This window comes from Aspergillus pseudoviridinutans (assembly GCF_018340605.1).
Source record: "Aspergillus pseudoviridinutans IFM 55266 DNA, scaffold_6, whole genome shotgun sequence".
Lineage (NCBI taxonomy): Eukaryota > Fungi > Ascomycota > Eurotiomycetes > Eurotiales > Aspergillaceae > Aspergillus > Aspergillus pseudoviridinutans.
The window spans coordinates 1,514,781-1,539,255 of record NW_025091286.1 but is presented as its reverse complement, the minus strand read 5'-3'; the positions used below and the strand labels follow the sequence as shown (position 1 = coordinate 1,539,255).

The following is a 24,475-nucleotide window of genomic DNA, read 5'->3' as shown; positions in this document are numbered from 1 at the left end:
TAAGTGAGAAGCTAGTGATGCACAAAAGACTCGGAAATACTCGGTCTCGTCTCCTTGTCTTCTAGCAGCTGAAGAGGGGGGGTTTGCGGGCAATCCGACAGTTCGAGTGTGAGTGATGTTGAAGTGTGTTTATACGTGGCTGGACTCCGTCTGATCGCCGGAGAGCTCTCACCTTTTCCGCCCGCGGTTCCCCACTACGACTAGATGGTGGCCACTACACTCACCTGTCTGGTCCCCAGCACCCACGCCGCTCACCCTGAATAATATACACAAAAAGTGCTTACGACATGTTAGAAGCTTTCGAAGTTTTGACTACCTCCGGGGTGGTGCTTTGGTCAAAGTCGTATGCGCCGGTCGGAGCGCATGTGGTCAACAGTCTAATCAACGATGTCTTCATTGAGGAGAAGGTTCGAGCACAAAATCAGCCAACGAGCAGTGCAGCTCCTATATACAAGAAGGAAAAGTATACTCTGAAATGGAAGCAAGTCAAAGATTTCAATCTGATCTTTGTGGTATGCTCATGTTGCACTTTGGTTTCATGGCGCCGCTGACCGATTCTATAGGCTGTATATCAATCTCTGCTACATCTTGGTTGGATCGACAAACTCTTGGATAATATTTCGACCATATTCATCGACTTATATAAGGATGAGCTGAGGAGCGCACGCGCTAGGATTATTGAGTACCCGTTCGATAAGTACTTCGACCAGCAGGTGCGAGAGCTTGAGGACAATGCTGGGGCTCCTACATCAGAAACTCTCGTTGCAGAGATCAAAGAGAGAAAGGATCCTCTTGTATCATCAGACAATGGCGGTCCTCCTCCGCCGCCCGTGCCTGGTCTGCTGAAAGGTATTTTACGTCGATAACTTTTCTCTGCTCGTGATTGTGTTGCTAACTACCTCCAAAGCGCAACGTCCAGTTGCGCAGGGCGCGGCGACCTCGGACGAGAGTTCGCCACCCCAGACCCCCGATCTTTCTCGATCATCAACGCCCATTTCAGGTCATCTGTTGACCGCCAAGGGAGGGCCGGCTGGCCGCGCCTCTCGCCGCGCACGCAAAGCGGCGAACACCAGCGCTACTGCTTCGTCCGGAGATGAAAGCATTCGGAAGGGGAAAACGCCAAAAAGTGGAAAAAAGATGCGCAAGTGGGATGCTGATGGCTTCGCAGATGAGGACGATGGCAAGGTTCTCGATTACTCCGCGCCCGCAGATGGCGAGGACGCACCGGCTCCAGTAGTGGAGGCTGTCGCGCAGGAATCCTGGGGGCGACGAACAGGCAAGGGCCAATTTGTCCTGAAAGATCTAGGGGATGAAGTCCATTCCATTCTTGAGAATGCCGACCATGAAAAGGCAAAGGCTTCCTCGTCCACGGGCCTTGTTGGGTCAGGTGTCCACGCACTTGGAGGATTCTTCCGTAATATTGTCGGCGGCAAGGTCCTTACTGAGGCTGACTTGGAGAAACCCTTGAAAGCTATGGAAGACCATTTGCTGAAGAAGAACGTTGCGCGCGAAGCGGCAGTCCGTTTATGTGAAGGCGTCCAACGAGAATTAGTGGGCAAGAAGACAGGCAACTTTCAAAGCGTTGATGCAGCGCTGCGCTCCGCAATGGAGTCCTCGTTGCGCAAAATATTGACACCTACGTCATCTCTAGATCTATTGCGCGAGATCGATGCTGTTAGATCTCCTACGAGCAAAGGACAGGCTCCTCGCCCATATGTCATCTCCATTGTGGGCGTCAATGGTGTTGGAAAGTCGACAAATCTAGGCAAAATCTGCTACTTCCTTCTCCAGAATAACTATCGTGTTCTGATTGCAGCGTGCGACACCTTCCGCTCTGGAGCAGTGGAACAGTTACGAGTCCATGCTCGCAATCTGAAGGAACTTAGTGCTCGAGAGAATGCTGGAGAAGTTGAACTCTACGAGAAGGGATACGGGAAGGATGCAGCGAATGTAGCAAAGGATGCGGTGGAGTACGGTGCGGCGAATCAATTCGACGTTGTCTTGATTGATACTGCCGGCCGCCGTCATAACGACCAACGCCTTATGTCTTCGCTTGAGAAGTTTGCGAAGTTCGCCAAACCGGATAAGATCTTTATGGTCGGTGAAGCCCTGGTCGGCACGGACAGTGTGATGCAGGCTCGCAACTTCAACCAAGCCTTCGGCACTGGGAGAAACCTCGATGGATTCATCATCAGTAAATGTGATACCGTTGGCGACATGGTAGGTACTCTCGTCAGCATGGTGCATGCAACAGGAATTCCTATTGTTTTTCTGGGCGTGGGCCAGCACTATGGTGATTTGAGGGGCCTAAGTGTGCCTTGGGCTGTCAATCTGTTGATGAAGTGAGCGCGCAGCTTTTGCCATATTATAGAGGTTCATATCATCTCGCTTCTAGTCACGCCAGCTGAATTATTATTGTAAATTAGCTTACTGCCATTGTATGCGCACCGATCTCCCAACAGGAAAAATCAGAAGAAAGAAATAAGAGAGACAAACCTAGAAAAAAAGAGGTAAAAAAGAATGACCTGCGCAGGATTCGAACCTGCAATCTCTTGATCCGTAGTCAAGCGCCTTACCATTGGGCCAGCAGGCCTTCATGGAGAGTTCTGGGCACTAAAGTGAAATATCAAAGAATAATTATTGGGCCGTGAGTCGTGTGCACATCCACATAGCTCAATCTCCCTCATGCAGAAGACGAGATATTTAGAGCCTCCTGCACCATAAGCTTAAGCCAGTCATCGTTACTGCAGCATAAGTAGTGTGGCTCTTATGCAGGATGAACTATACAAGGTTTTGGTCGATGAATCTACCTAATTGCTTTGCCTTGAGGTATGACATCATTTTGTTTTTCAGAGATGGTCTTGATTACTACTCTGTAGTGCACCTCTCGAAAGCTTACTACTATCTCGACCTTCATTGGAGGATTATGGCATCCCTTGGTTCCTGAATCTTGTCTTGCCTGGAATGACTTCATTGACACCACCACAGATATAGCTCGAATCATTAATGATTCTGGGCCTGGGATTGTTGGTACCTCGCGTGGGGATGGATGACTCAGCGTGCATCCTCGGATCGCTTACATCATCATCTCAATATCAAGTTGTGGAGCGTGACTGCTCACTCAAATCATTAGCCATTGCATGATCTGCTTACTTCTGCTCTGTGCGTTGCCTTGCTATTGTACAGTGAAAGACTCGTTCTAGATTGATAATTCACCCGTTTGGAAGTACATGAGCGGTTGCTTGGAAGGCCTTATTCCTTCCGAATCCGGCCGCGTGACACAAGATTTTTCTCCGCACTTTGAACTTCCTGCAGACCATCGAGCAGCACAGAAGCTGGATCAGCAGTCGACCTACCTACTTCATTCGGGCTTCGTTTGAATCGTTACAGAAAATACATCAATTCTCGAATTACGCGAAGATCGTGCCCCGTGAGGATGAGAGAGCCTGAACAGACCTCGCTCAATAGGCGTCATTCAAACACGCAGCACTATCAAACCTTCGACACTCCTCCTCCAAAATCGCGTGGAAGACCGAACTCAGGCCAATCCGAATCCTCAGGCGGCGATTTGAATCAGCAACAACATAGATCCGGAAGCGAGGATGAATCACGGTCTCCCTTGCCGAAGAAGCAGATGGCGGTGTTGGCGATGATCGCGCTTTGTGAGCAGACGGCACTCAATTCGATCAGCCCTTATTTGCCTGATATGGMGGCGTCGTTTCCCGGAGTTGAACCGCAGTCGGTGGGTTTCTATGTCGGAACGATCGCCTCGGCGTTTGCGATGGCGCAGTTCATAACCAACTACTTCTGGGGTTGGCTTTCTGATCGCGTGGGACGGAAGCCGGTCATATTGCTTGGGACCATCCTCACTGCAGTTTGCATGGTAGCGTTTGGATTCTGTAAGACGTTATGGCAGGCCATCCTGGTGCAGGCGTTGATGGGCGCTGTCAATGGCAACCAGGGATTGGTGTCAACATGCCTGGGAGAGATTACCGACAGAAGCAACCAGTCGAAAGCTTTCACTTATCTCCCTGTCCTCTACGGTATCGGAGGGATCACCGGACCTCTTATTGGCGGCTTACTAGTGTTCCCGCGAAATCCTTTGGACAAGAGCAAACCCAATCCGTATCCTTACGCCGGGCCGAACCTCGTGTGTGCGGGAATTCTTGGGGTGGATTTCATTTTGACGAGCCTATTTCTCGAAGAGAGCCTCGAGGATGCGGAAATCATACCTACATTCAAACGCAGAATTCGTGCAGTGTTTGTCTGGTTGTGGGAGTGGACTAGTCTTGCCAAGCGAGCAGGACAGGCGTACCCTCCGCACGAATATCATTCTGTGCAACAGCATGCATCTGAGCAAGATCATGATAGCGAACTCGACTCCGCCTCGGAAGTGTCCAGTAATCAAGGAGTCACACATGAGTCCCTGCTCAAAAGGGAGATCTGGAATCGGGACACTGTTTTGCTTTTGCTGACGTATCTCATCTTCGCCCTGGGCAACGTGTCTTTCAACTCGCTTTTCCCTATTTTTTCGAATGCTGCACCTCCTACGGGACGAGGTCTTACTCCGAGCGAGATTGGTCTCTCACAAGGCTTTGCCGGGCTGGCCACTATACTCTTCCAAGTCTGTATCTTCGGCAGACTGCGAGATAAGATGGGCAACAGGTGGTCATATCGGGCAAGCCTCTTCGGCTTCGTGCTGTCGTTCATGCTCATGCCTTTCGTCGGATACAAAGGAGACGATTCTGACGGTCAGCTGACCAAAAAGACTGCTTTCATGGCTATTGAATTGTGCTTCGTACTCTTGGTTAAGACGGTCGCTTCGGTTGGCGGTTTGACTAGTGCACTCTTACTGGTAAGATCATCCTCCTCCTGACTGAGATTTTGACAATGCGCTAACTTTGCGGTCCAGATTACGAACTCTGCTCCGGATCACGCAGTCCTTGGAGCACTTAATGGCCTTGCGCAAACTCTTGCCGCCGCTGGTCGAGCGGCCGGTCCGTTTCTATCTGGTGGCCTTTTCTCCCTGGCTTCCCGCATCCAACCAAAGGGAGAACTGCTGGCTTTCGGTGTCTTTGCTGCCGTTTCTTTTGTCGGGTTTGTCTTGAGTTTCGGCATCAAGGGTCGCTCTTTAGAGGCGCAAGATTGGGAAAGCGACGACGACGATAATTATAAATCGGATGATGAGCGTCCCTCAACCCCTTGATTGAGTCCCGGACAATGTTAGGTCGGGTATCATCCGGTTATTACGAATTGATGATCTTGTATAGTGTCTCTAAGCCTCGAGTCCGGTGTTTTCTGTTGTTATTCTATTCGCGTTAGATTTCCTCGCTCATCTGTTGTGCGAGCGCTTGTTCATATGTATATATTGGGCATCGATAGATTTATAGTTCCTTCTGGATCTAGGGACATATAAACTTTCATATCATTGGCACGTCTTGTCTGTGTAGGTGGGCCTAGATATCTGGATAAGATTAATTGAGAGAATCCATTGGACCATACGAATCACGTCAATCTAGATGGCTCGCTGGCGCGCTCTTCTCAGGTACACCACACGCCTAACTATCGGAAGTATCTCGATGTATTTATCAAGTCCGTATTCTCGGCAAGATCTAGAAACAAAGGAAACGAAAAGGCTCGTTCGTGCATTCATATTCCTCACTTCCATTCCCACTCAATGACGTACATGAACGCTTCCTCCAGGTATCCCGTCAGAAGCAGGCCCTGAGCATACTCGATCAGCTCACTATCCGGCAATGACAGAGACCGAAAATGCTCCTTTTCGCCATTCGAGCCCCGCACGCTAATTCGCTTCTGGATGGCTGATTTGAACATTTCCTTTCCGGGGCTGACGAGGACGTACTTTGCGGGCGTATCGGAGGCCCCTGGGGGGATGTAGCAGAGGGCTTCTTGGCGTTGGGGGGTTAGCCATTGGATTTCTCGGGCAGTGGTGCTGGAGGTTGTTGGGGGTGAAGAGCTTGTGTTTCCGCGTCCGGATGACGAGCTGCTGTCGATGGTTGCGAACTGGATGTCTGAGTCTAGGGAAAAGATGATAATTGTGTTTGTGAGAGAACTGAGCTTCATCCGGAACGTTGTGAAGTTGCGCGGATCGAAGTAGAAAGTGTAGCTGGAGAGTACGTCTACGGTCCTGTTCCTGTCGAGGGGACGGATTTTTGAGAGAGCCTGGTCTCGGACCCAGGGAGGGCAGCGTGGTTTGACGGCGAGGGATTTGGACTCCCGGAGGGACACGGAGGGGATGCAGTAGGGGAGATGTCCTTGCAGGCTGGCTTTGTGACATGGTTCGCTGCAGAAACGGAAGATTTTGCATGCTGGAAGGCTCGTCAGCTTGTGCGATGCGTCGCAGGGAAGATGTCAGGGAGGAGGCTCACAATTGCAGAGGATTTTAGTGGATGTTCCGCAGTTCTCACATTGCCCCGGCTCGTGCAATCCCCACTCTTTTCTCTCAGTAGCCAGGACCTCCCGCCGGCGGTTGAGCTCGACGATTCTCTTCTGTGCATAGCCGATCCGTTTCCGCGAGTGGTGGTCGTCAGGGGTGGCCTTTGCCATTTGAACGAGCTGGTGATAGGCGAGGATGGCTTTATCCACGGAGTCGAGGTGCTCGCGTGACACGCAGAGCGCGCTGAGCGCATCGAACGTTTCAGGAGCCTCTGGTCCTCTTGCGACCAGGAGGTCCTCGAACAAGGTCTCGAAGAGATCAGCAGCGTCTCGGTTCAGTCCTGCATCCATGTACGATCTACCCAATCGATGGATAACCCGAAGGGCCTCGGGGTCGCGAGAGTTGCGGTATCGGTCGAGTACGTCCATGATTTCTGGGGGAAAGTCAAAATTGTCAGAGCCTTGAATGTACCGGACAACGGCATCCCTCGTGATAGCACTCGCTACGCCGAATATCGTCTTGCAATGCGGGATGGTTTTGCTGCATATCATACGAGACTCCTTGACTAGGCCGAGCTTTTGATACAGAAGAGATAACTTGTTCATTGCGTTCAGGGTCGTTTCGTTCTGGAGTCCAAACACCGTGTCGAGAGCAGGAACCGCCCTCTCCAATAAGAGCAGTGCAGATTCTAGATCACCCAAGGAGACCTTGAGAGAAGCGAGATCCTGCATGCTACTCAATGTTTCCGGTGCGTGCTGTCCCAGGGTCTTCAACCTGCCTGCGAACGAGCGCTCATATAGTGCAGCTGCTTCGGTGGCGTATCCGTCCTTCTCGCAAAGCGCGCCTAGATCGTGCAGAATTGCAAAGTTCGTCGGGTGGTCGCGGCCGAAGGATCGTTTGTAGAGCCCCAGTGCCTCCAAGTAGCAGGCTTCCGATTCTGCGGGCAGGTCCAGACTGCGGTATGCATGTCCCATCGAATGTAAAATGGACGCGCGAGACAATCTCTCAGTGTCCAATGCTGGCGCACTGTCCAGAGTCCGCAGCGCATCGTGAAACTCCACAACCGCTGCTTTCGAATGGCCCTGCTTGAGGGCTGCATCAGCCCGCATACGCGTTATCAGGGCTTTGGAATAGACTGTCGAGGCGGAGAGCTCATTCTTCAGCTGGAGAAAGAGCTGAGCTACCTCATCCATTTGGAGCAGTCTTTGACGTCCAGAGGCGTCATGAACCATTGCGCCTCCAGAGAGGTGTTGAATATGAATGAAAATGTTCTGGCAATTTCGCAACAAAGTCATATACTCGGCTTCGGAAACAGCTGCTCGAATTCCATCTGCTCTGCGTTGGCTCTTGGCTGTGGTTCGCATGGCACTTGAGCTTCCTTCGGTTTCTAAGCTTGTATCACTTCCGTTCTTGGAGCCCCTTTGCGTGAAAGAGAGCCTCACGGTATTGACTCTCTTCAGCAACTTTCTCCCTCGATTAGAGGCAGATTTTGCGCGTGACAGACCTGTTCTCCGTCAGCTGGGGTTTTGGCCAGTATAATATTCATCAAGCAAACCTTTCGGAATGGTACGACCAAATATCCTTTGCAGAAAGGATTGCCTTCGAGATGACGATGGTGTCGCGTGGGTTTGATCTTCAACCAGATTTCCCTGCGAATCAACATAATCGCTTCTGTAGTGATCGCTTTCCTCTTCACAAAGGGCCATGCCCGAGGTCTTTGAGCCAATGATATGGACATCATTCGGCGCTGGCAGTGATTATCAGCCATTCACTCTCATGCACTTTTGTTCTTATAGAGACAGGGCCGAGCATACTTTCATAAAGACAGTCCCTGTCTGACTGCGTCGGCTGCCATTCGGCAGTACCTCCGAACTGTTGGTATATACCACTGGGGGCATGCACTGTGTCTCACATTAAACCCGGCGCGTCAGAAAAATTGTTGGCCTACCTCTTTCCAGGTCATATAGACCAGCAAAACTAATCGCGATGAGCTCATCTTCATCACTTTGCGAGATTTCTGTCGGGAATTAGACATGCCTCTCATCAAGGGAATTGTGGAGCTTACTTCTGAACGACCAGGAATCCCGCAACTTTCTGGCCCTCTGAGCAAACGATTGCTCCACGGCGGTATTGGTCGCAATATGGAATTTAGAGCCGGTAAAGCTCATCTGCGCAATACTGGGGCTTCTGCTGTGCGCTCCATTCGCCCTGTCCTTTTGAATATCTCGAAGACTGATGTCGTCTCTGGGATCATTCAGAACAGGCTCATATCTACATTAGTCGTGTAAGACTTGTTGGACGACAAATAGATCAGTATCAGACTGGCACTGACGAGATGTTACACTCCTCCCCGCAGTTTTTGCAACAGATGAATGACGGCATGTCTGCGAGATTATATGAGAGGATGTTTATAGGCAAGTACGGGTGACAGTCTCACCACGTTGTCGATCGACTATTTCATCCTTGTCACCCATGGTAAATTGCTTCTCGCAATGCTCGCAGAAAAACCGGAGCGGACGGGAATTCAGCGGCAAAAACCGCTTTTCCATACGGTAGCCCTTGGTGATAAGACTATAGAAGACCACTCAGCCTGAATCAACTGTACCCTGAAGTCAAGCATACCGATCTCGCGTCATCAAATAGACTGCCACCGCTGCCCCAGGACAGAATCGCGTCAAGTAGTGTTGTTTCAATTCACATCTGTATGTATCGTCAGATTATGCATCGAAGAAGCAGGACAAATCAGTGTGCCGTACGGTGATGAGAAGACAGCATCGCAATCCGGGCATTTGGGGTCCGCAACACCATGGGGGGCCCCATCGTCATTTCTAAGAGGCGGGAACAGACGTACAGTTTCTGCAAAACTTTCAACGCCTGGAGAATCTTCAACGGTTTCTATATATCCGCATTCGCAATACGTTAGATTTGTCAAGCGACAGATCATACACAGGAGCAGAATTTGACGAACCATTCTCTGTCTTGCCAGCCAACGACAGTAAGACGTCCGACGCTCGAAGAACCCGTGTCCGCGCTGCAAGTGCAGCAGAGGCATTGTGTGAAGAAGGGCTTAGAACGATTTGGTTCTCAAAGTTCCGCTTCGCCTCTGCCTGCAGCGGACTGCGGCTGGCGGTGCCATCTCTAGCCATCAAATATGGGTTTTCAGCGGGATATCCTAATCGGGGAGCAAATGCAGACCCTGAGAATGTTCTTACCGTTCCACAATCGGACTTGTATAATGACCGTAATCCATAATCAAACTTCAGATAGGATGAAGAGAGGACAAAGGCAGAGGTAGAGGCAACCCGGATGTCAATGACAGAAACCCACATGCAGTCTGGACGAAGATCAAACAGAGAAAGAACCCGCATCAGAATCCATCAATGAGCCGGGTGAGGCATCATTTTTCAATAATCGGCAGGTCATGGTCCAGGTGCGTGTGCCCTGCGGGTCATCTTGATGAAATCGATCCTCCATGGGGATGAGAGAGGTAAACGGGCCGCATACTTTCTGGTTTCAAAAGGGAGGAGTTTGCAGCGTCAGTGCTTGTTATCCCTCGCATGATCCTAGCGGGACGCTTCCTTCGGATTTTGAAAGTCGTTTGTGAAGGATTCAAGCCCAATAGGATCTGTAATCTGATGAAAAGGCCAATCAGTTGATAGCGCAGAGGGTGGTTGGCATCTGCAGGGTTTGTTGTCTCGGGCAATCCCGTTGGATGTGTATACTCTACAGAAAGTCGTGTGTTAGAGAGTCGCGGTCTTCGCGTCTTTCTTCTCTTTGAATTGGCCGGACATCAACAATCAGGGGGGAGGATATCTCCAACAGCCAATCACAAACACATTCTTTTTGATCCTGATTCCTTTTCTGTCAATGAAGTTCATCCCTGGCTCTATACAACGATAAACCGATGGCTCCCTTGCGTCGAACTTTCTACAAGCACCTCAATGCCAGGATACTTCTCCTCGGCCACGCCATTTTTCCTCACCGCATGAACATGCTCCTGCCTGTGTGGCTCCCTTCGATGGAAAGCTGGCCTATGACTATTGTCCCCGCATTCGCAAGATGAATGTCGTTTCCCACCTGTCATATTTCGATTTGGACGGAGACGATCTACGGAACCCAAACGAAGCCCCAGCAAATGACCCACAAAATTAACATAACCGACCGATACTGGATAGATAGTCCGCCGCGTACGAATCTACAGTGCTGACTCCAGAGACAACTCGGATCAATAATCGTTGGAATCCATCTGATAGTCGATCCGATAGTTCATGGACTTGGGTCTTCGGGATATGACCTATCCGTGATTATCCTAAACTGCGTCTACCGCTTCTTCGTCTTCCCAGCAACAGATAAATCCATTCGATGGCCAGTTATCGAAACTTTCCGAGAGGGGTGATTATCGATGCGACCGTTGTTTGAAGAAAGGAAAGCATTCGTATGAATCTCAATGGGAAAGAGTTTGAAGGAGAAGAAGGAGCAGGAGTAAGAAGAGTACCCGGCCGAAAAGGGAAAAGCAGGACTAATGGACAGCTACAGAAAGTCAAAAACTTTATCCGCTTCGTCTAGACTTTATGCGCCAGATGCCGGAGTGTCTATTTCTCATGGATCCTTCAACTGCCGTCCTGACACAAATGCGCCTCTGCCTTGAAGTCGTCAATCGGCAATCTCAAAAGCAAACGGCTTCTGATTGATCAATGGATGGCCAAGAGCGTCGATTCGCCAAAAATTTCGTTTGCTTCCCTGCTTCTGAAGAGGTGCTGCGTAACTTGCGGAACGATATACAGCCGCCAACAACAATGCTTCGGCGGCGCCAATGCCGATATCAGAGCAACACAGTCGATTTGGAAATAATATTAATGAAAATGAATTTATTGGACACTTTGGACACTCTCCTGGCTGTGAGAATGCTCGCTGCAGATCATCAGCCTACCCGCATGGGGTGGAGTAGAGTTCCTTGGTTATAGGACGGAGTCATGAACTCATATGCCCCGCAACAATAGAGCTTGGCTCTCCATGAACGAATACCATGCTTAAAGAAAAAACAGGTTCGGCGGAAATAGTTCAATTGCAAAAAGTCATGAAGATACCTCCGCATGCGAATTCCGGTTTTTCCATGACTCTCATGATCGCTGGATCCAGCCGAGGCCGACAGCGCCAGGGTGACGTTCCGCCAACGTCAGACTTACGTGCGTCACAGCTCTGTACACAATCAAGGAGCATTTATTACTCACCATCGAAGGAGGTTAAAATGTTCTTGTCAGGACGGCGCTGTCGGTTCTTCACAGAGCTTAAACTTAACTCTGAAACTATCTTGAGCATCAATCCCGAGAATCAGCATGGCCACAAAGATTGCTGGAGGCTTGCACAAAGCGCAGGACGTGCTTCAAAACACATCCTCTACAAGCAAGAAATTGGTCGATTTGGAAAGAGATACTGCCGATGCTCAAACCCAGCAGCCACTGACCACTGATCACGGTGTGCGGGTCAGCAACACCGATCAATGGCTTAGAGCTACGAATGACCGCCGGACTGGCCCATCCTTGCTGGAGGATCAGATTGCCAGAGAAAAGGTAAAAATATTGCATGTAAATATCCTCAATAAAAAACGGTATTAATGATATTCACAGATCCATCGCTTTGATCATGAACGTATTCCTGAAAGAGTAGTCCATGCGCGTGGCACTGGTGCATTCGGAAACTTCAAGCTTAAGGAGAGTATTGAAGATCTAACTTATGCCGGTGTCCTAACGGACACGTCAAGGAACACGCCCGTCTTTGTTCGGTTTTCAACTGTCCAAGGAAGCAGAGGCAGCGCTGATACAGTCCGCGATGTCCGCGGATTCGCTGTCAAGTTCTACACCGATGAAGGCAACTGGGACATTGTTGGCAATAACATCCCTGTGTTCTTCATTCAAGATGCCGTCAAGTTCCCTGATTTCGGTACGTATCGCTTCTCGTGCGATTGCTTCTGTCTCTTTTGTAGGTGCAGATCTGACTTCGCCACCAGTTCACGCTGTCAAGCCAGAGCCACACAACGAGGTTCCTCAGGCCCAGACAGCCCACAACAACTTCTGGGACTTTGTATACTTGCACCCGGAAGCCACCCACATGTTCATGTGGGCCATGTCCGACCGCGCCATTCCCCGATCCTTCCGGATGATGCAGGGATTCGGTGTGAACACTTTTGCCCTCGTCAATAAAGAGGGAAAGCGACATTTTGTCAAGTTCCACTGGATTCCTCATCTGGGTGTGCACTCTCTCGTCTGGGACGAAGCCTTGAAGCTGGGAGGCCAAGACCCTGATTTCCATCGCAAAGACCTGATGGAAGCCATCGACAACAAGGCGTACCCGAAGTGGGACTTCGCAATCCAAGTCATTCCAGAGGAGAAGCAAGATGACTTTGAGTTCGACATCTTGGATGCTACTAAGATCTGGCCTGAAGACCTTGTGCCCCTTCGTGTGATTGGAGAGCTCGAGCTGAACCGCAATGTCGACGAATTCTTCCCTCAGACCGAGCAGGTCGCATTCTGCACCAGCCACATCGTCCCTGGCATCGACTTCACCGACGATCCACTTCTCCAGGGTCGAAACTTCTCCTACTTCGACACCCAGATCAGCCGCCTGGGCATCAATTGGGAAGAACTGCCAATCAACCGTCCAGTTTGCCCTGTGCTCAACCATAACCGCGACGGACAGATGCGCCACCGAATCACGCAAGGCACGGTCAACTACTGGCCTAACCGCTTCGAAGCCGTTCCCCCGGCCGGCACCCAGGGCGGCGGGTTCACAACCTACCCCCAGCGCGTGGAGGGCATCAAGAACCGCGCTCTCAGCGACAAATTCCGCGAGCACCACAACCAAGCCCAGCTCTTCTACAACTCCATGTCCGAGCACGAGAAGCTCCACATGAAGAAGGCCTTCAGCTTCGAGCTCGACCACTGCGACGACCCCACCGTTTACGAACGCCTCGCCGGCCATCGCCTCGCCGAAATCGACCTCGAGCTCGCCCAGAAAGTCGCCGAGATGGTCGGCGCCCCGATCCCTGCCAAGGCCCTCAAGCAGAACCACGGTCGCCGCGCCCCGCACCTCTCCCAGACCGAGTTCTTCCCAAAGACCCCCACCATCGCCAGCCGCCGCATCGCTATCCTCATCGGCGACGGCTACGACCCCGTCGCCTTCACCGGCATGAAGACCGCCATCAAGGCCGCCAGCGCCCTCCCCTTCATCATCGGCACCAAGCGCTCCGCCATCTACGCCGACGGCGAGGACAAGAATTCCTCCAAGGGCATCGTCCCGGACCACCACTACGACGGCATGCGCTCGACCATGTTCGACGCAACCTTCATCCCCGGCGGCCCGCACATCGCAACCCTGCGCCAGAACGGGCAGATCAAGTACTGGATCTCCGAGACCTTCGGCCATCTCAAGGCGCTGGGCGCCACCGGCGAGGCCGTGGAACTCGTCAAGGAGACGCTGGGCGGCACGCTCGATGTCCAGGTGGCGTCGTCGCAGAGCGCGGAGCCCGTCGAGTGGTATGGTGTTGTTACTGCTGGCGGGAAGCAGAAACCAGAGAGCTTCAAGGAAAGCGTCCAGATTCTCAAGGGCGCGGGTGACTTTGTGGGCAAGTTCTTCTACCAAATCTCGCAGCACAGGAATTATCAGCGTGAATTGGACGGTCTGGCATCGACCATTGCTTTTTAGTTGGCCGCGAGTTGATAGGGATTGGTTTTTTACGAACTAGTTTATGATATGGATATAATGGTAGCAATAATTCGATTTTATGAATGTCATTCAAATGAAAGAGACAAACAACATTGCAAGCTATGAGACAAACAACCTCTAGCGAATCGCTTCAAAATTTGGTAATGTCTCTATCCGGAAAAGTTGGTTGTACAGTAATGTCTTGTAACGAATGTGCAGAATGGGTATCGAGCCGACATGCGAAACAGGTACAAATATGAAAAGAAAGAATGGCATATACTTCAGTCGCTAAAAAATGCAACAGAAAAAGAGATTGATGCAAATGCTCTCAAAATGCGGCAGTATCAGGACGAGTCCTGACACAAAACTGGCGGCGTTGCGCATGCAGACGTTGACACATACATAAACATAGATTTGAGAGACAGACAGCCTCAGTTTACAAGAAGGTGATCAGGCCCATCTCCAGCCAGAGTTGACCGACTCTTGACTGTTGATGACCGATTCAAGCAGGGATGGGCTCTTCGAGCGAAAGGCGAAGCGGCCGCTGCGCCGTTGCTCGTATCGTTCTTGCTCCCTAGTGAGCAGTGCAACCGCGGCATTTGCATCGATGCCCTCGCCAGTATCCGTGATCTTCAAGGCCCATTTGGCATCTTCTTCTTTGAAGCCAAGCTCGTGGACCATCACGTGGATAGCTTGGTCGACGGGGTCGAGGACCTGGGGTCTGTAGAAAACTGGGTTCGCGGTGGGTGGTGGTGGTGGAGGGAGTAGCTGTGAGTACTGGACGGGTGCGGGGGGGCAGTAGCGAGGAGTCGGTGACGCTGACGATGCCACTGGCTGCCTGGGTGGAGGTGGATGTGGAGGTTGCTCGCTTGGAAGCCCCTCGAGGCGGCTCATTATCATGGCATAGCTTGAGATCGGGCGCTCCTCGGCGAACGTGATTGGGTTACCAGGGTTATTCTGCTGTTGAGTGCGTCGGTTTCGCAGCTGAGCTGCGAAGACGGCTTGTCGGCGCCGGTTGCTTTGGTTGCTGTCAGTCGCGTTGCTGCTTGTTTGAGACGTTTTCTCGCGACCGGCAGAAGATCTGGAAGAGGTAGAACTGGCATTCGATAGACGTGATCCATTGAGCGACGGGCTTCCTTCCCGTACCTTGTATGCTCTGGATACGGCTTCTTTGAGAAAAGTGGACCGGCTGATGCCGGAGTCGGGAGGCTCCCACTTTGTCAGTCCAATGGATTGCGCCGTTTGAAATGTCGCTTCAGCGTTATCGAAAGGACAAATTGAGCCAATGCTTAAAACTGCCGAGGGGCCCAGCGTGAGGACATAGTATGTCCATTCCTCTATTCATTTGTCAGTCCACGATCCTAGAAAAGAAAAAGACGACGAAAAGGGGCACTTACCTATCGTAGCATCTTCCTTGACCGTGTCATTTTCTGCAATGCCGAGCCTGTCAAAAACGCCAGCCTTTCTTGCCTCAGTGCGGCTGCCGTGAATGGGTTGGAGCAGCACGGCAAGACAGGTCCATATTTCTGTCATGTCGTAGAGCTGACTTTGGGAGAGACCCTCCCGGTTTCCGCGCCCGAACCCTTCCGGCGGTTCGAATAGGACATTGTTCATGCCAAATGGCTCAGTGAGCGACGTGGTCACGATACTGTTACGGTCGTGGGCCATAACGCCGCCATTCAGCCAGTCCATCTGTCCTACTATATCATTCTCCCGATTCTTGCCACAGCCAAAGATCCGGCAAAAAGTCCAGATTCGCCAAAAGGCGTCGTCGATTTCTGCCGCTCGGGTATCATCTTTGCTTGTCAGGCCATCGATCGTTTCCTGGCGAAGGAAGGTATTGCACCGGGCCAGGATGAGTGATTTGAGTTGAGCGAGCGTATAGATGTCTTGAGCGTAACGTTGGAGATAAAGTGTTGGAGTGTATTCGGGAACAGGGGCGTCCGGATCGACGAGAATCTGCCATTCGCTATCCCAGGGAGGGCTCATTTCACGCAATTCCCAGGCTGGGGGGGACATGCGGTAGACAGCAGTCTTCATGAAATGTAGTTCATGCTGTTTGAAAACGCGGTAGTACTGCCTGGAGACGACGGCTAAGTGGAAGAGATCATCAAGGGAAGAAACTTGCTCCAATATTTTGAGGGTGATGTTGTCTGGTAATTGGACAGCAGTTGTCTCGCGGGGTTTGTGGACTGAGATGGTACTTTTGGGATATGGCGATGGCAAACCTGCATCAAGCTCATAGACCATCCTTTGAGGCAGGCCACCTTCCAATTCAAAAGGCGAGTGTGAGGTGTTTAATCGTCCTGCTTTGCTCGACGCGACAAAAATCTTCTCCTCTACATTGTTCACTCGGATTGCAGGTATCGATTTGTCAGCGACCAGTTTGTCTCCCACAGAGCTGGAAGTGGAGACGAGGTCTTCGTGGCTGCGCACTTGCTTTGTCTGAAGCCGAGGGAGTTTCAATCGTAATTCCCTTTCGCTGCAAAAAGACGATGGTCTCTGTCTTTGGGAGGGTATTGGCAAGCAGGAAGACTCGGTCACTTCAGCCGTATCTTCTGCCTCATCTTGAATAGTCTCCGGGCGCGGTGGGCGCTGAGGGCGAAAGGACGGGGATTCCACTTCTGACTTCAAGCTGGAGCTGCTGAACGATCGGAGATGAGGATTGGTGTACTTGCGACTGAAGCCAGGGACCGCAAACGAGAAGGGCCCTTTATTCTTAGTGGGTTTCTTCATTGTTTTTCGCAAATCCCGCTCTGATTTTTCGTGACTGTTTTTTTGACTCGAGTTATCGTTTGACTTGGTAGAAGCAATATTTGTAGGAGGCCTTGGAGCTGGTCGAGTAGCAATCATGTCCATATTTCCCCTGCTAATCTGCAAGGGCCCGTTGAAAATCTGTGAAGACAACAATTGGGGCTCATTGTGGCGCTCCTCGGTAATCCCTGCAAGGACATTCTCCAATTCCTCCGCTGCCTGGGATAGAGTACGCTGAGAACGCCAAAGTCGTGTGGCAGGACTGGCCGGGGTTGTCGTACGAGGCCGGTCGCTGGAGGGACGCTCGCAAGCCTGGAGCGGACGGGGGCCTTTGTGACGAACTGACAAGGGAGCTAATGCAATCGGGGGCTCCCGAGGGAGGGGCTTGTTTCTCACCTCATCCAGTGAGGGACCTTTTACGACTAGCTTGGAGGCCGAGCCTACTAGCTCGGGCGCTGTGTCGTCATCAAAAACTCCTGCAGCAGCGGGGGAAATGACAGAAAAGGCATCGGCTGATTTGTAGGGGCACCCGGCTAGTTCGGAGCCAAGACTTGTCACGGACGATCTTCGGCTATAGCACGAGGAAGTTGTGTCGAAAGTGTCTTCAGACAAGGATGGAGAATCAGTTCTAGAGCCAGAATCCGAGGAATTCTGTCGGTTTTGATGATCAATCGCCTGCATGTCTGCCAGAAGAGAAAATGGTGTCACCTTAGGAATAGTGGTGCTTATCGGAGACACCAGCGAGAAATGCGATGACAGTTCAGGGAAGAATCGAGTCCAATGAGTCCCTCTTGGAGGAGATCTGTCCGACAGTGGTGAGATTGCGAAATCGTCGTCGTCTGTCCATTCGTCATCGGATGGTCGACTCGTAGAGGTATCACACTTTGAGATCGATGTAACGGAGTGTTCTGAATCGGACGGCGGCGCGCCTAACGGGTCTGTCGTGCTCATTTTTAAAGATGGTAGCCTTTTCAACGGCTCCTTCCCGCAGTTCAGATCTCTAATTGAGTCAAGCCAGGAGGGCTGTGCTGCGTACGGTTTACCCAAGTTCGGAAAATGCGGTGTACGATATGATCCACGGATCTGGAAAGGGCTGGAGGTTCGTACTTAGAGCTGTACGGTTAAATCACTGAGCAGATGTGCCTTTCTCTGGCGTATACATGATCATGCGAGTCAGATCCGTGGCTTTGGGACGTTCTTTGTTCTCGTTGAACAATGCCACTCCGCTCTATTCCTGGGCCACTGCACTGCTCTTCTTCAGGCAAAAATCGATCCTGGACAAGTCCTCCCGTAGCGGTGATGAAAGATCCCAATAGTAGTTTCAGGTCTTTGAGTCGAATGCACTTGGAAGTTTAGAATGGACGTCCCAGCAGTCGGTATTCCTTTACTTCCCTGGTGATTCCGAAGATTGCACTATACAGGGAACAAAGAGAACGAAGAAGAACTATCTGATGAAAGCAGTAAGCATGAATCTGTTCCACATGACGGCCAGAGTGCTCGGTGGGAAACGAACCAGTCAAGAGGCAGGTATGTACAGAGTAGGACAAAGAGGTAGCATCATCACCTGCCAAGGGATGAGTGGTTGACAGGGAAAACGACCGGTCAGGATACAGAGTATATAGTACTGAGATGCAGCACTAGTCCGACAATCAATGCATAAATCAATTTCGAGCCCTTGTCACCACGTGCATGGTATGTGTTGGTTTCTGGCAAGAACAGGTTGAGCATTGATGGTGTTTGGGGGACATATAGACTATTATGGTCTATCCAATTGTTGAAACTAATCATTCTTTCCGCAAACTGCCTATCCAACCAAGCTACTAGTGGTCAAAGGCTGAGGGCACAAGGTTAACTTTGCATGGGACGATCCCTCGACAATAATCCAATGATGGATGATGGAGTTGGTGACACGAGGAATGACGGATGGGGGGCCAAAAGAGTCAGGCGTGACCAGTTGGTTACTAGTGGTATTTCTCATTCTGAAGAACTTTGGGTGTTGTACGACTTCGATAAGCACTCGCTTAGCTGAATTACAATTACTGTCATTTCTAATAATATCATTGTCCATCAATGCAAAGGAGGTATTTCAAGAAGCGAGAATAAATTGTGTCCCTAACAATTCCGTAAAAGGAACGATGCTGATTCTGTCGACATCCACAATCGTATATGCAAATACAAAAGGAGGTAGCAATTCCCCAGGTAAAATTAAAGGAATCAAGAACACGAAGTAACATCCCGCTTTGTCGTATCGAGTCTTTTTTTGGAGTCTTCTCGGCCCTTTGTCCTCGCATTCCCCAGTCTTGGATGCTCCGCCATCGAGCCAACGCCACTGATCTGCACTTTTGCATCTTCCAAATGTCAGCCACTGGTCCACTCTATCCTTGCTCATCGTATAAGCTCATTGGTTGACTGGTTGCAGTTCTTGTTAGAATCCCAATCAACCTTGCCGGATTTCAGGAAGATTTTCAGTTCAGGCCACCATAGATACAGGGTCTCGCTCAAGTAGAGTCACCATGTAGTGTTCTGGGGGCCACACAGAATATGCCTGGGCCGTTGCTATCCTTATGTCGGTTTGGCTGTCGATCCAGTCATCAGTTGAGAACTTGAGGCTTTTATGAACATTGACACTGTCCCCTTCTTCTCTATTTCAATGACTGTGCCATGTCAACCCGCTGATCGCTCCTCTATCAAGGCGTCCGACAGGCTACTTCCATCTTAGGTTTGGCCGCATTCCTTCCGCTTACCTGCATCTTCCTCGCACGACAGAAACTAGGCTTGAGGCATTGGATTCGAGTATGATTTACCATGAACTGGAGCTCATCCTTCCGAATAGGAAACCACCAGTCTCGAAGGCTGTCAGGATGTAGACAAGTTACCATATCTGGTTCTCCGTTGTAAGCCCACACTATTTTAGATATGCTCTGCAGTTGAAGAGGTCACTGCGTACAGCCTACATCGACTAACAACTAAAACCATAACTGCCCCCAACACTCCGCAATCGTCGATGGAACTCCAAGGGGCCAACTTATTGCTGGGGATTGCCCGGATAAAATAACAATTATGTGTCTCACATACGTTCGAGTCAAGCTCAACTGCTGGGGTGATGGTGGCAGAGTGCAGGACGAGAGTTCACGTCTGAGCTCAGCAGTTTTGCTGAAGCCGACCATGGAGATTCGCCTCTGGCCCTTGTTTGATGGTGTGCATCAGCTCTAATATATTGGAGATAAACATAAAATGGGGCCGTTGGGGGCTGAAGTTGGATAGAATTGCGACACCAAATAGTACCAACTATTCTTTCTGATCATCCGTGGCTATATTTCATCAATGATCTGCGTAAGATTAGGCCTTAATCAAATCGTCTTCCATCTTGAATGTCTAACCAACCAACACCAATCCAACAATCATCTCAGTCTATTCTTGTCTACAGCCAGAACATGGAGGCCAACAATTGCTGCAGTCACGAGTCTGCCTTATCTGGGGCCACTATCACCCAGACATCAGACTCAGATAAACCGCCCAGATGACGCCAAACAAACTACCAACAAGCAATCGCTTATCTGCGGGTACAACCGTGAAGTTGAGTATCGACACAAAAGGCCAGAGCTTGAATCCAGCAAGCATGATGGGCCAAAAGTCCTATCGGCGCATCAGACCTGGCTAATACCCGCGCTACGGTTGCAAAGAAAAGGAATTCCACCTGAAGCGAGTAATAACAGGGGACTTACATTCTGAATCTGTGCCTTGATGACCTCAAAATCCTGTCCCCGTAAAAGTCCCATTGTCATAACGAAGGCCACGGTGTTGATTGCCGCGCCGACAGTCTGATCAATCACGACTTTTACTACGGTATTCTTCACGTTCAACTTCTGCTTCCCCTGCTTCGAGCCATTCTTCTCAGCAGCAGACTTGGTGACGGATGTATCCTCACTGGAGCCTGGAAAGCTCGACTCCAGGCTCTCAAGCCAGACGTAGGTCAGCGGCGAGAGTACAAACGCACACGTCGTGAACTGGAACAAGGCCTGGAGGTCAAGTTCGAACGGTGTCTACCTTGTGCGAATCATCGCCATCGCTCGTCAGAATCGTCATCATCCCGTTTCATGTTAATAGAATTGCCCATGGCTGGTTGCTCGCTAGGATGAATAAGACAACACGAGATCAAATCCACGTACCTGATCTCTCCAGGCTTTGATTCCCTGGGCGAGAACATTCGAACCCGCATTTACGAGCGCAGCCTGCAAGGTTGCCGTTGCAATCGGGGGTAGAGCCATATCTGGCAAATGCACGAGATAGGCAAAAAGCTCAAGCGACCGGCTTGATACGAGTTCCCCTCGTAAATAGAGTAGTGGACTCGGAAGGAAAGTCAAAAAGGAGGCTTGGCTCTATTTTTGCATAGATCAGTACTTAGTCTAGTCTAGTCTAGTCTTCTTGTGCGAGATACGAACCAGGGGAAATCTTTGGCGTACTTACTGCAGCTCCTTCGGAAGCTCGTGTTGCGTGGGTTGACTCTGTCTGCGGTAGTGATGTCAACTGGCAAAAACACGAATTGTTCTGGAGCTGGTGAGCTAAAAATACTTTAAGTTCAGATGAAGAACTCGTGTTTACCTATTTAGCCGATGGAACGGATGAGTGGACCAAGTGTCTGAACTTCTGGACAATTCAATAGACACGATCGGAAAAGGGACACGAGGTTACGAGGATGTCTTTAAAGCATTTATATTATTGTTGTATCTACAGAGGTACTTGATTTCGATCTCTTGAATAATCAGGAGGTGGGCAGGGTAGATCAGGGCTCCAGATAGGTCCCAGGGACCCGAAATAGTGGAGAAAGGATATGCGGAAAAGGGAAAGTTGACACGTCGTACATAGGTAGTAGACTCAGAAGCCAGTGAAAGAATGTGTCAATTTAGGGTGTTGATTGGTGGCTGGCCTTTCGCTGCCACTACATCTCTCTCCATCACAATCAATAAAGAACAGAAAGAGATGCTCCCAAACTATGGATCTAGTAGGGAAGTGCCTCGATTCCGCATTGGTGTAAGATATCTGCAAGACAAGTATCGCATAATAATAAGAAAAGGTCGCAGCCTCGCTAATCAGCGCTTGTCCAGAGAGCTCCCTCAGTGCTAAGCCATTAAAAAATTTGGCCTACTACGTGACTGATCGCTACAATGCGAATGACAGCTACCAGGCCAAACTTGTGAATGTTTCGCCTCGGCATTCGAGCTCTCTGCAAACTGAGATAAGTCAGTGAAGCTACTTTTGAACCATCCGGCTCTGAATTTGCGAGCAACAAGAGCTTATCAACTTACGTTGGTCGGCCTGCTGGGACTTGGGGGTCATTCGCGGCTGCCTCGTCGCAGGATGCACTTCCATCCCTTGTAGCTTTTCGAGCTTAGCATGCTTTTTCAGCTGCTCGAGAATCATCTTTTGCAGATCTATTCAACATTAGCACAATAAGGTTCTCCAAAGATGGATACTGAAAGCCAGGTAGAGACGAACTTGACGTTGCCAAGAGAGAACGAATATCCATATCTTCTGTTGTCGTTGCGATCACGCCTCCCTGGGAGCTATCCTCAGCTCCCCTGGTTTGTAACTGATATTGGCTCTCCAATTCGGTCACTTCTTCCGTTATCATCTCAATGAGCTTATCTGAAATCAACTGACAACTGACATCGCCATCCGTGTGCTGGAAGCAGTAAAGATCGTATCGGATCAGCGTCTTTTGCTCAGAAGCCGGATGGAAGCTTAAAGAGTACCAATATCTAGTATCCTTGATGGTATGAAACGAGACATTGGGAAATAGCAGAATATCAGTGTCTCCGGCAGTCTTCCCGTCCAAATAATGCTTCATTCTTGCTAAAAGAGTCAGACGCACAAGTCGCGCAAGTTCAGGCAATATTGCAGTTGTACCGAACTGCTTCTTAGATACGACTGTGCGGCAAATCATCAGAGCTCATCGAGGCCAAAGAAGGCAAGACAGCAGAACTTACCAGCCATTTTCCAATTGAATACTCCTTCGATAGCCTTACCCCTAATCCAGCGTGACTGAGCTATAGCCCCATTACGTTCCACGAAGTCGGTCAGACAATCGGTCTCTAGCAGCTCACCTGGCGCATCGGCCTCAAGATTCACAAATATGAAGCCGTCGGTGCTCTGCTGAACATGAATAGCAAACAGACTGTTCTGTGATCTATCGAAACCAAGTACTTTGTCAAAATGGGGGGCTTTGATAAGCTCGCCTTTGGTATTGTAGCTCCAGCCATGGTAGCGACATCCAAGAACGGTAGAACTTCCACGCTCTTTATTCGCGACCGTGTACGCTCTATGGCGACAGACATTGTGGAAAGCTCTGATCTCACCATCTTTTCCCAGGATGAGGAAGATGGGGAAGCCGGCCACCTCGAAGGATCGATAATCGCCAGGTTTTGTGAACTGGCTGCGGTGAGAAAGATACAGCCATGACTGTGATCCTCACGTGTTAGGAGTCTAAAATTCGAGCCCGGAGCATGGTTGTTCGGGCTTACCTTGCTGAACACTGCGCGCCGTTCGAGTTGGAAGGTTTCATTGCTATTCAGCCAGTTTTCAGGAAATTCCGATTCCTTACAGACCCCTTGTATCTCGTCGGCTCTTGAGACTTGAGGGGATGGATCAGGTTGGCCTATGAAGAGCGTCTTAGGGTATATCCCACGGGGCCAGGCTCGACATATGAAGACGATGGCAGTTAACAGTGCTACAAGTATTGGTGTAGGTGAGATCAGAGCCTCCATAGCCATCCTCTCAATTGTTTCTCTTGTGGTCAACCCCGCAGCATCGGGGAGCCGGTCAGGCATTTAAAGGGCCGCAACTTAATACTGACTCCCCAGAGAGGTTAACCCTGTTGGGTGCCCGATGGGGGGCTCGCACGAAGAGACTAGACTCGTCGTACACCTGTGAGTCAATCCCATAAATCAGGATTGTTGCATATCTTTCCAAATTTGGTGAGCTTTTCCGGCGTACAGTTGTCTCATGCGAGCGTTGCAATTGAGGAGGTCCCCAAATGACTATTAGTCTGTGTTAAAGGTGAAGGTGAATTTGAATACGACGAACAAGGCATGTATGAATCTACACTAGTGCTAACGTATAATTATGACCAAATATGCAAATGTAACAGCCGTGTCTACTACGCGGCGAGATCATACCTTGCCGCTTTCCGCGGCGTGCTGTTGGCACACAAGCTCAAAGACTCTGTCTTGATAAACTGTGACACATTAAATCAGTTTCCCACATCAAGCTTAGCCTTAGCGGGTGTCAATCTTATACTCACACGAAACACCGTTCTCCTGCTCTGGATTCAGGATACCTTCACTATAGACGCCCTTTTCCAGATTACCTTGCGCTTTCTCGCAAAGCTCATAGTCCTCCATCGCAACCTGTCGAACGAATCTGTAATACTCCTCAAATTTGTGCCCGGACTCTTTGTGGTAATAGTCAAATTCCATCCTTGTCAGGCTCGGATCTTCAGTCGGACAGACACGGAATGAAGACATGCCTCCGCCATAGACGTTGAGAGTGCAGTTGGGGAAGAAGTATAAGAACAATCCGTCGTCTGGTTTCTTTGGATCAGCGATATGTTGCGAGAAATTCTGG

At 50.2% G+C, this 24,475-nt stretch overlaps 8 protein-coding genes and 1 non-coding gene across 9 annotated transcripts; 3 read left to right on the top strand and 6 right to left on the bottom strand.

Annotated features, from left to right (window-relative positions):
• Nucleotides 1-287: 287 nt before the first annotated feature.
• On the top strand, nt 288-2,346 carry Asppvi_008960 (signal recognition particle receptor subunit alpha; the record flags this gene model as incomplete). The annotated part of the gene is made up of 3 exons (XM_043304823.1): nt 288-512; nt 564-849; nt 908-2,346. The coding sequence occupies 3 exons, from the start codon at nt 288-290 to the stop codon at nt 2,344-2,346; spliced, it is 1,950 nt and encodes a 649-aa protein (XP_043160758.1).
• A 175-nt stretch (nt 2,347-2,521) lies between these two features.
• Nucleotides 2,522-2,593, bottom strand: Asppvi_008959. The gene has a single exon. It is a non-coding gene; the product is annotated as a tRNA-Arg (tRNA).
• Nucleotides 2,594-3,436: 843 nt separating this feature from the next.
• Nucleotides 3,437-5,206, top strand: Asppvi_008958 (MFS transporter; the record flags this gene model as incomplete). The annotated part of the gene is made up of 2 exons (XM_043304822.1): nt 3,437-4,855; nt 4,913-5,206. 2 exons carry the CDS (start codon nt 3,437-3,439, stop codon nt 5,204-5,206), a joined length of 1,713 nt encoding a protein of 570 aa, XP_043160757.1.
• Nucleotides 5,207-5,658: 452 nt separating this feature from the next.
• On the bottom strand, nt 5,659-9,543 carry Asppvi_008957 (tetratricopeptide repeat protein; the record flags this gene model as incomplete). Its single annotated transcript, XM_043304821.1, has 11 exons — nt 5,659-6,329; nt 6,390-7,901; nt 7,953-8,144; nt 8,212-8,298; nt 8,346-8,414; nt 8,463-8,668; nt 8,730-8,781; nt 8,835-8,968; nt 9,020-9,097; nt 9,154-9,292; nt 9,366-9,543. The coding sequence occupies 11 exons, from the start codon at nt 9,541-9,543 to the stop codon at nt 5,659-5,661; spliced, it is 3,318 nt and encodes a 1,105-aa protein (XP_043160756.1).
• A 2,190-nt stretch (nt 9,544-11,733) lies between these two features.
• catA (catalase catA) lies at nt 11,734-14,098 on the top strand (the record flags this gene model as incomplete). Its single annotated transcript, XM_043304820.1, has 3 exons — nt 11,734-11,967; nt 12,025-12,337; nt 12,405-14,098. 3 exons carry the CDS (start codon nt 11,734-11,736, stop codon nt 14,096-14,098), a joined length of 2,241 nt encoding a protein of 746 aa, XP_043160755.1.
• Nucleotides 14,099-14,548: 450 nt separating this feature from the next.
• Asppvi_008955 (F-box protein) lies at nt 14,549-17,803 on the bottom strand (the record flags this gene model as incomplete). Its single annotated transcript, XM_043304819.1, has 2 exons — nt 14,549-15,435; nt 15,496-17,803. 2 exons carry the CDS (start codon nt 17,801-17,803, stop codon nt 14,549-14,551), a joined length of 3,195 nt encoding a protein of 1,064 aa, XP_043160754.1.
• Nucleotides 17,804-20,338: 2,535 nt separating this feature from the next.
• Nucleotides 20,339-21,120, bottom strand: Asppvi_008954 (Mpv17/PMP22 family protein; the record flags this gene model as incomplete). Its single annotated transcript, XM_043304818.1, has 3 exons — nt 20,339-20,488; nt 20,578-20,895; nt 21,022-21,120. 3 exons carry the CDS (start codon nt 21,118-21,120, stop codon nt 20,339-20,341), a joined length of 567 nt encoding a protein of 188 aa, XP_043160753.1.
• A 910-nt stretch (nt 21,121-22,030) lies between these two features.
• On the bottom strand, nt 22,031-23,622 carry Asppvi_008953 (putative iron-sulfur cluster-binding protein; the record flags this gene model as incomplete). Its single annotated transcript, XM_043304817.1, has 5 exons — nt 22,031-22,083; nt 22,159-22,284; nt 22,349-22,780; nt 22,840-23,311; nt 23,374-23,622. The coding sequence occupies 5 exons, from the start codon at nt 23,620-23,622 to the stop codon at nt 22,031-22,033; spliced, it is 1,332 nt and encodes a 443-aa protein (XP_043160752.1).
• Nucleotides 23,623-24,021: 399 nt separating this feature from the next.
• On the bottom strand, nt 24,022-24,327 carry Asppvi_008952 (uncharacterized protein; the record flags this gene model as incomplete). The annotated part of the gene is made up of 2 exons (XM_043304816.1): nt 24,022-24,086; nt 24,153-24,327. 2 exons carry the CDS (start codon nt 24,325-24,327, stop codon nt 24,022-24,024), a joined length of 240 nt encoding a protein of 79 aa, XP_043160751.1.
• Between the last annotated feature and the right edge of the window lie 148 nt (nt 24,328-24,475).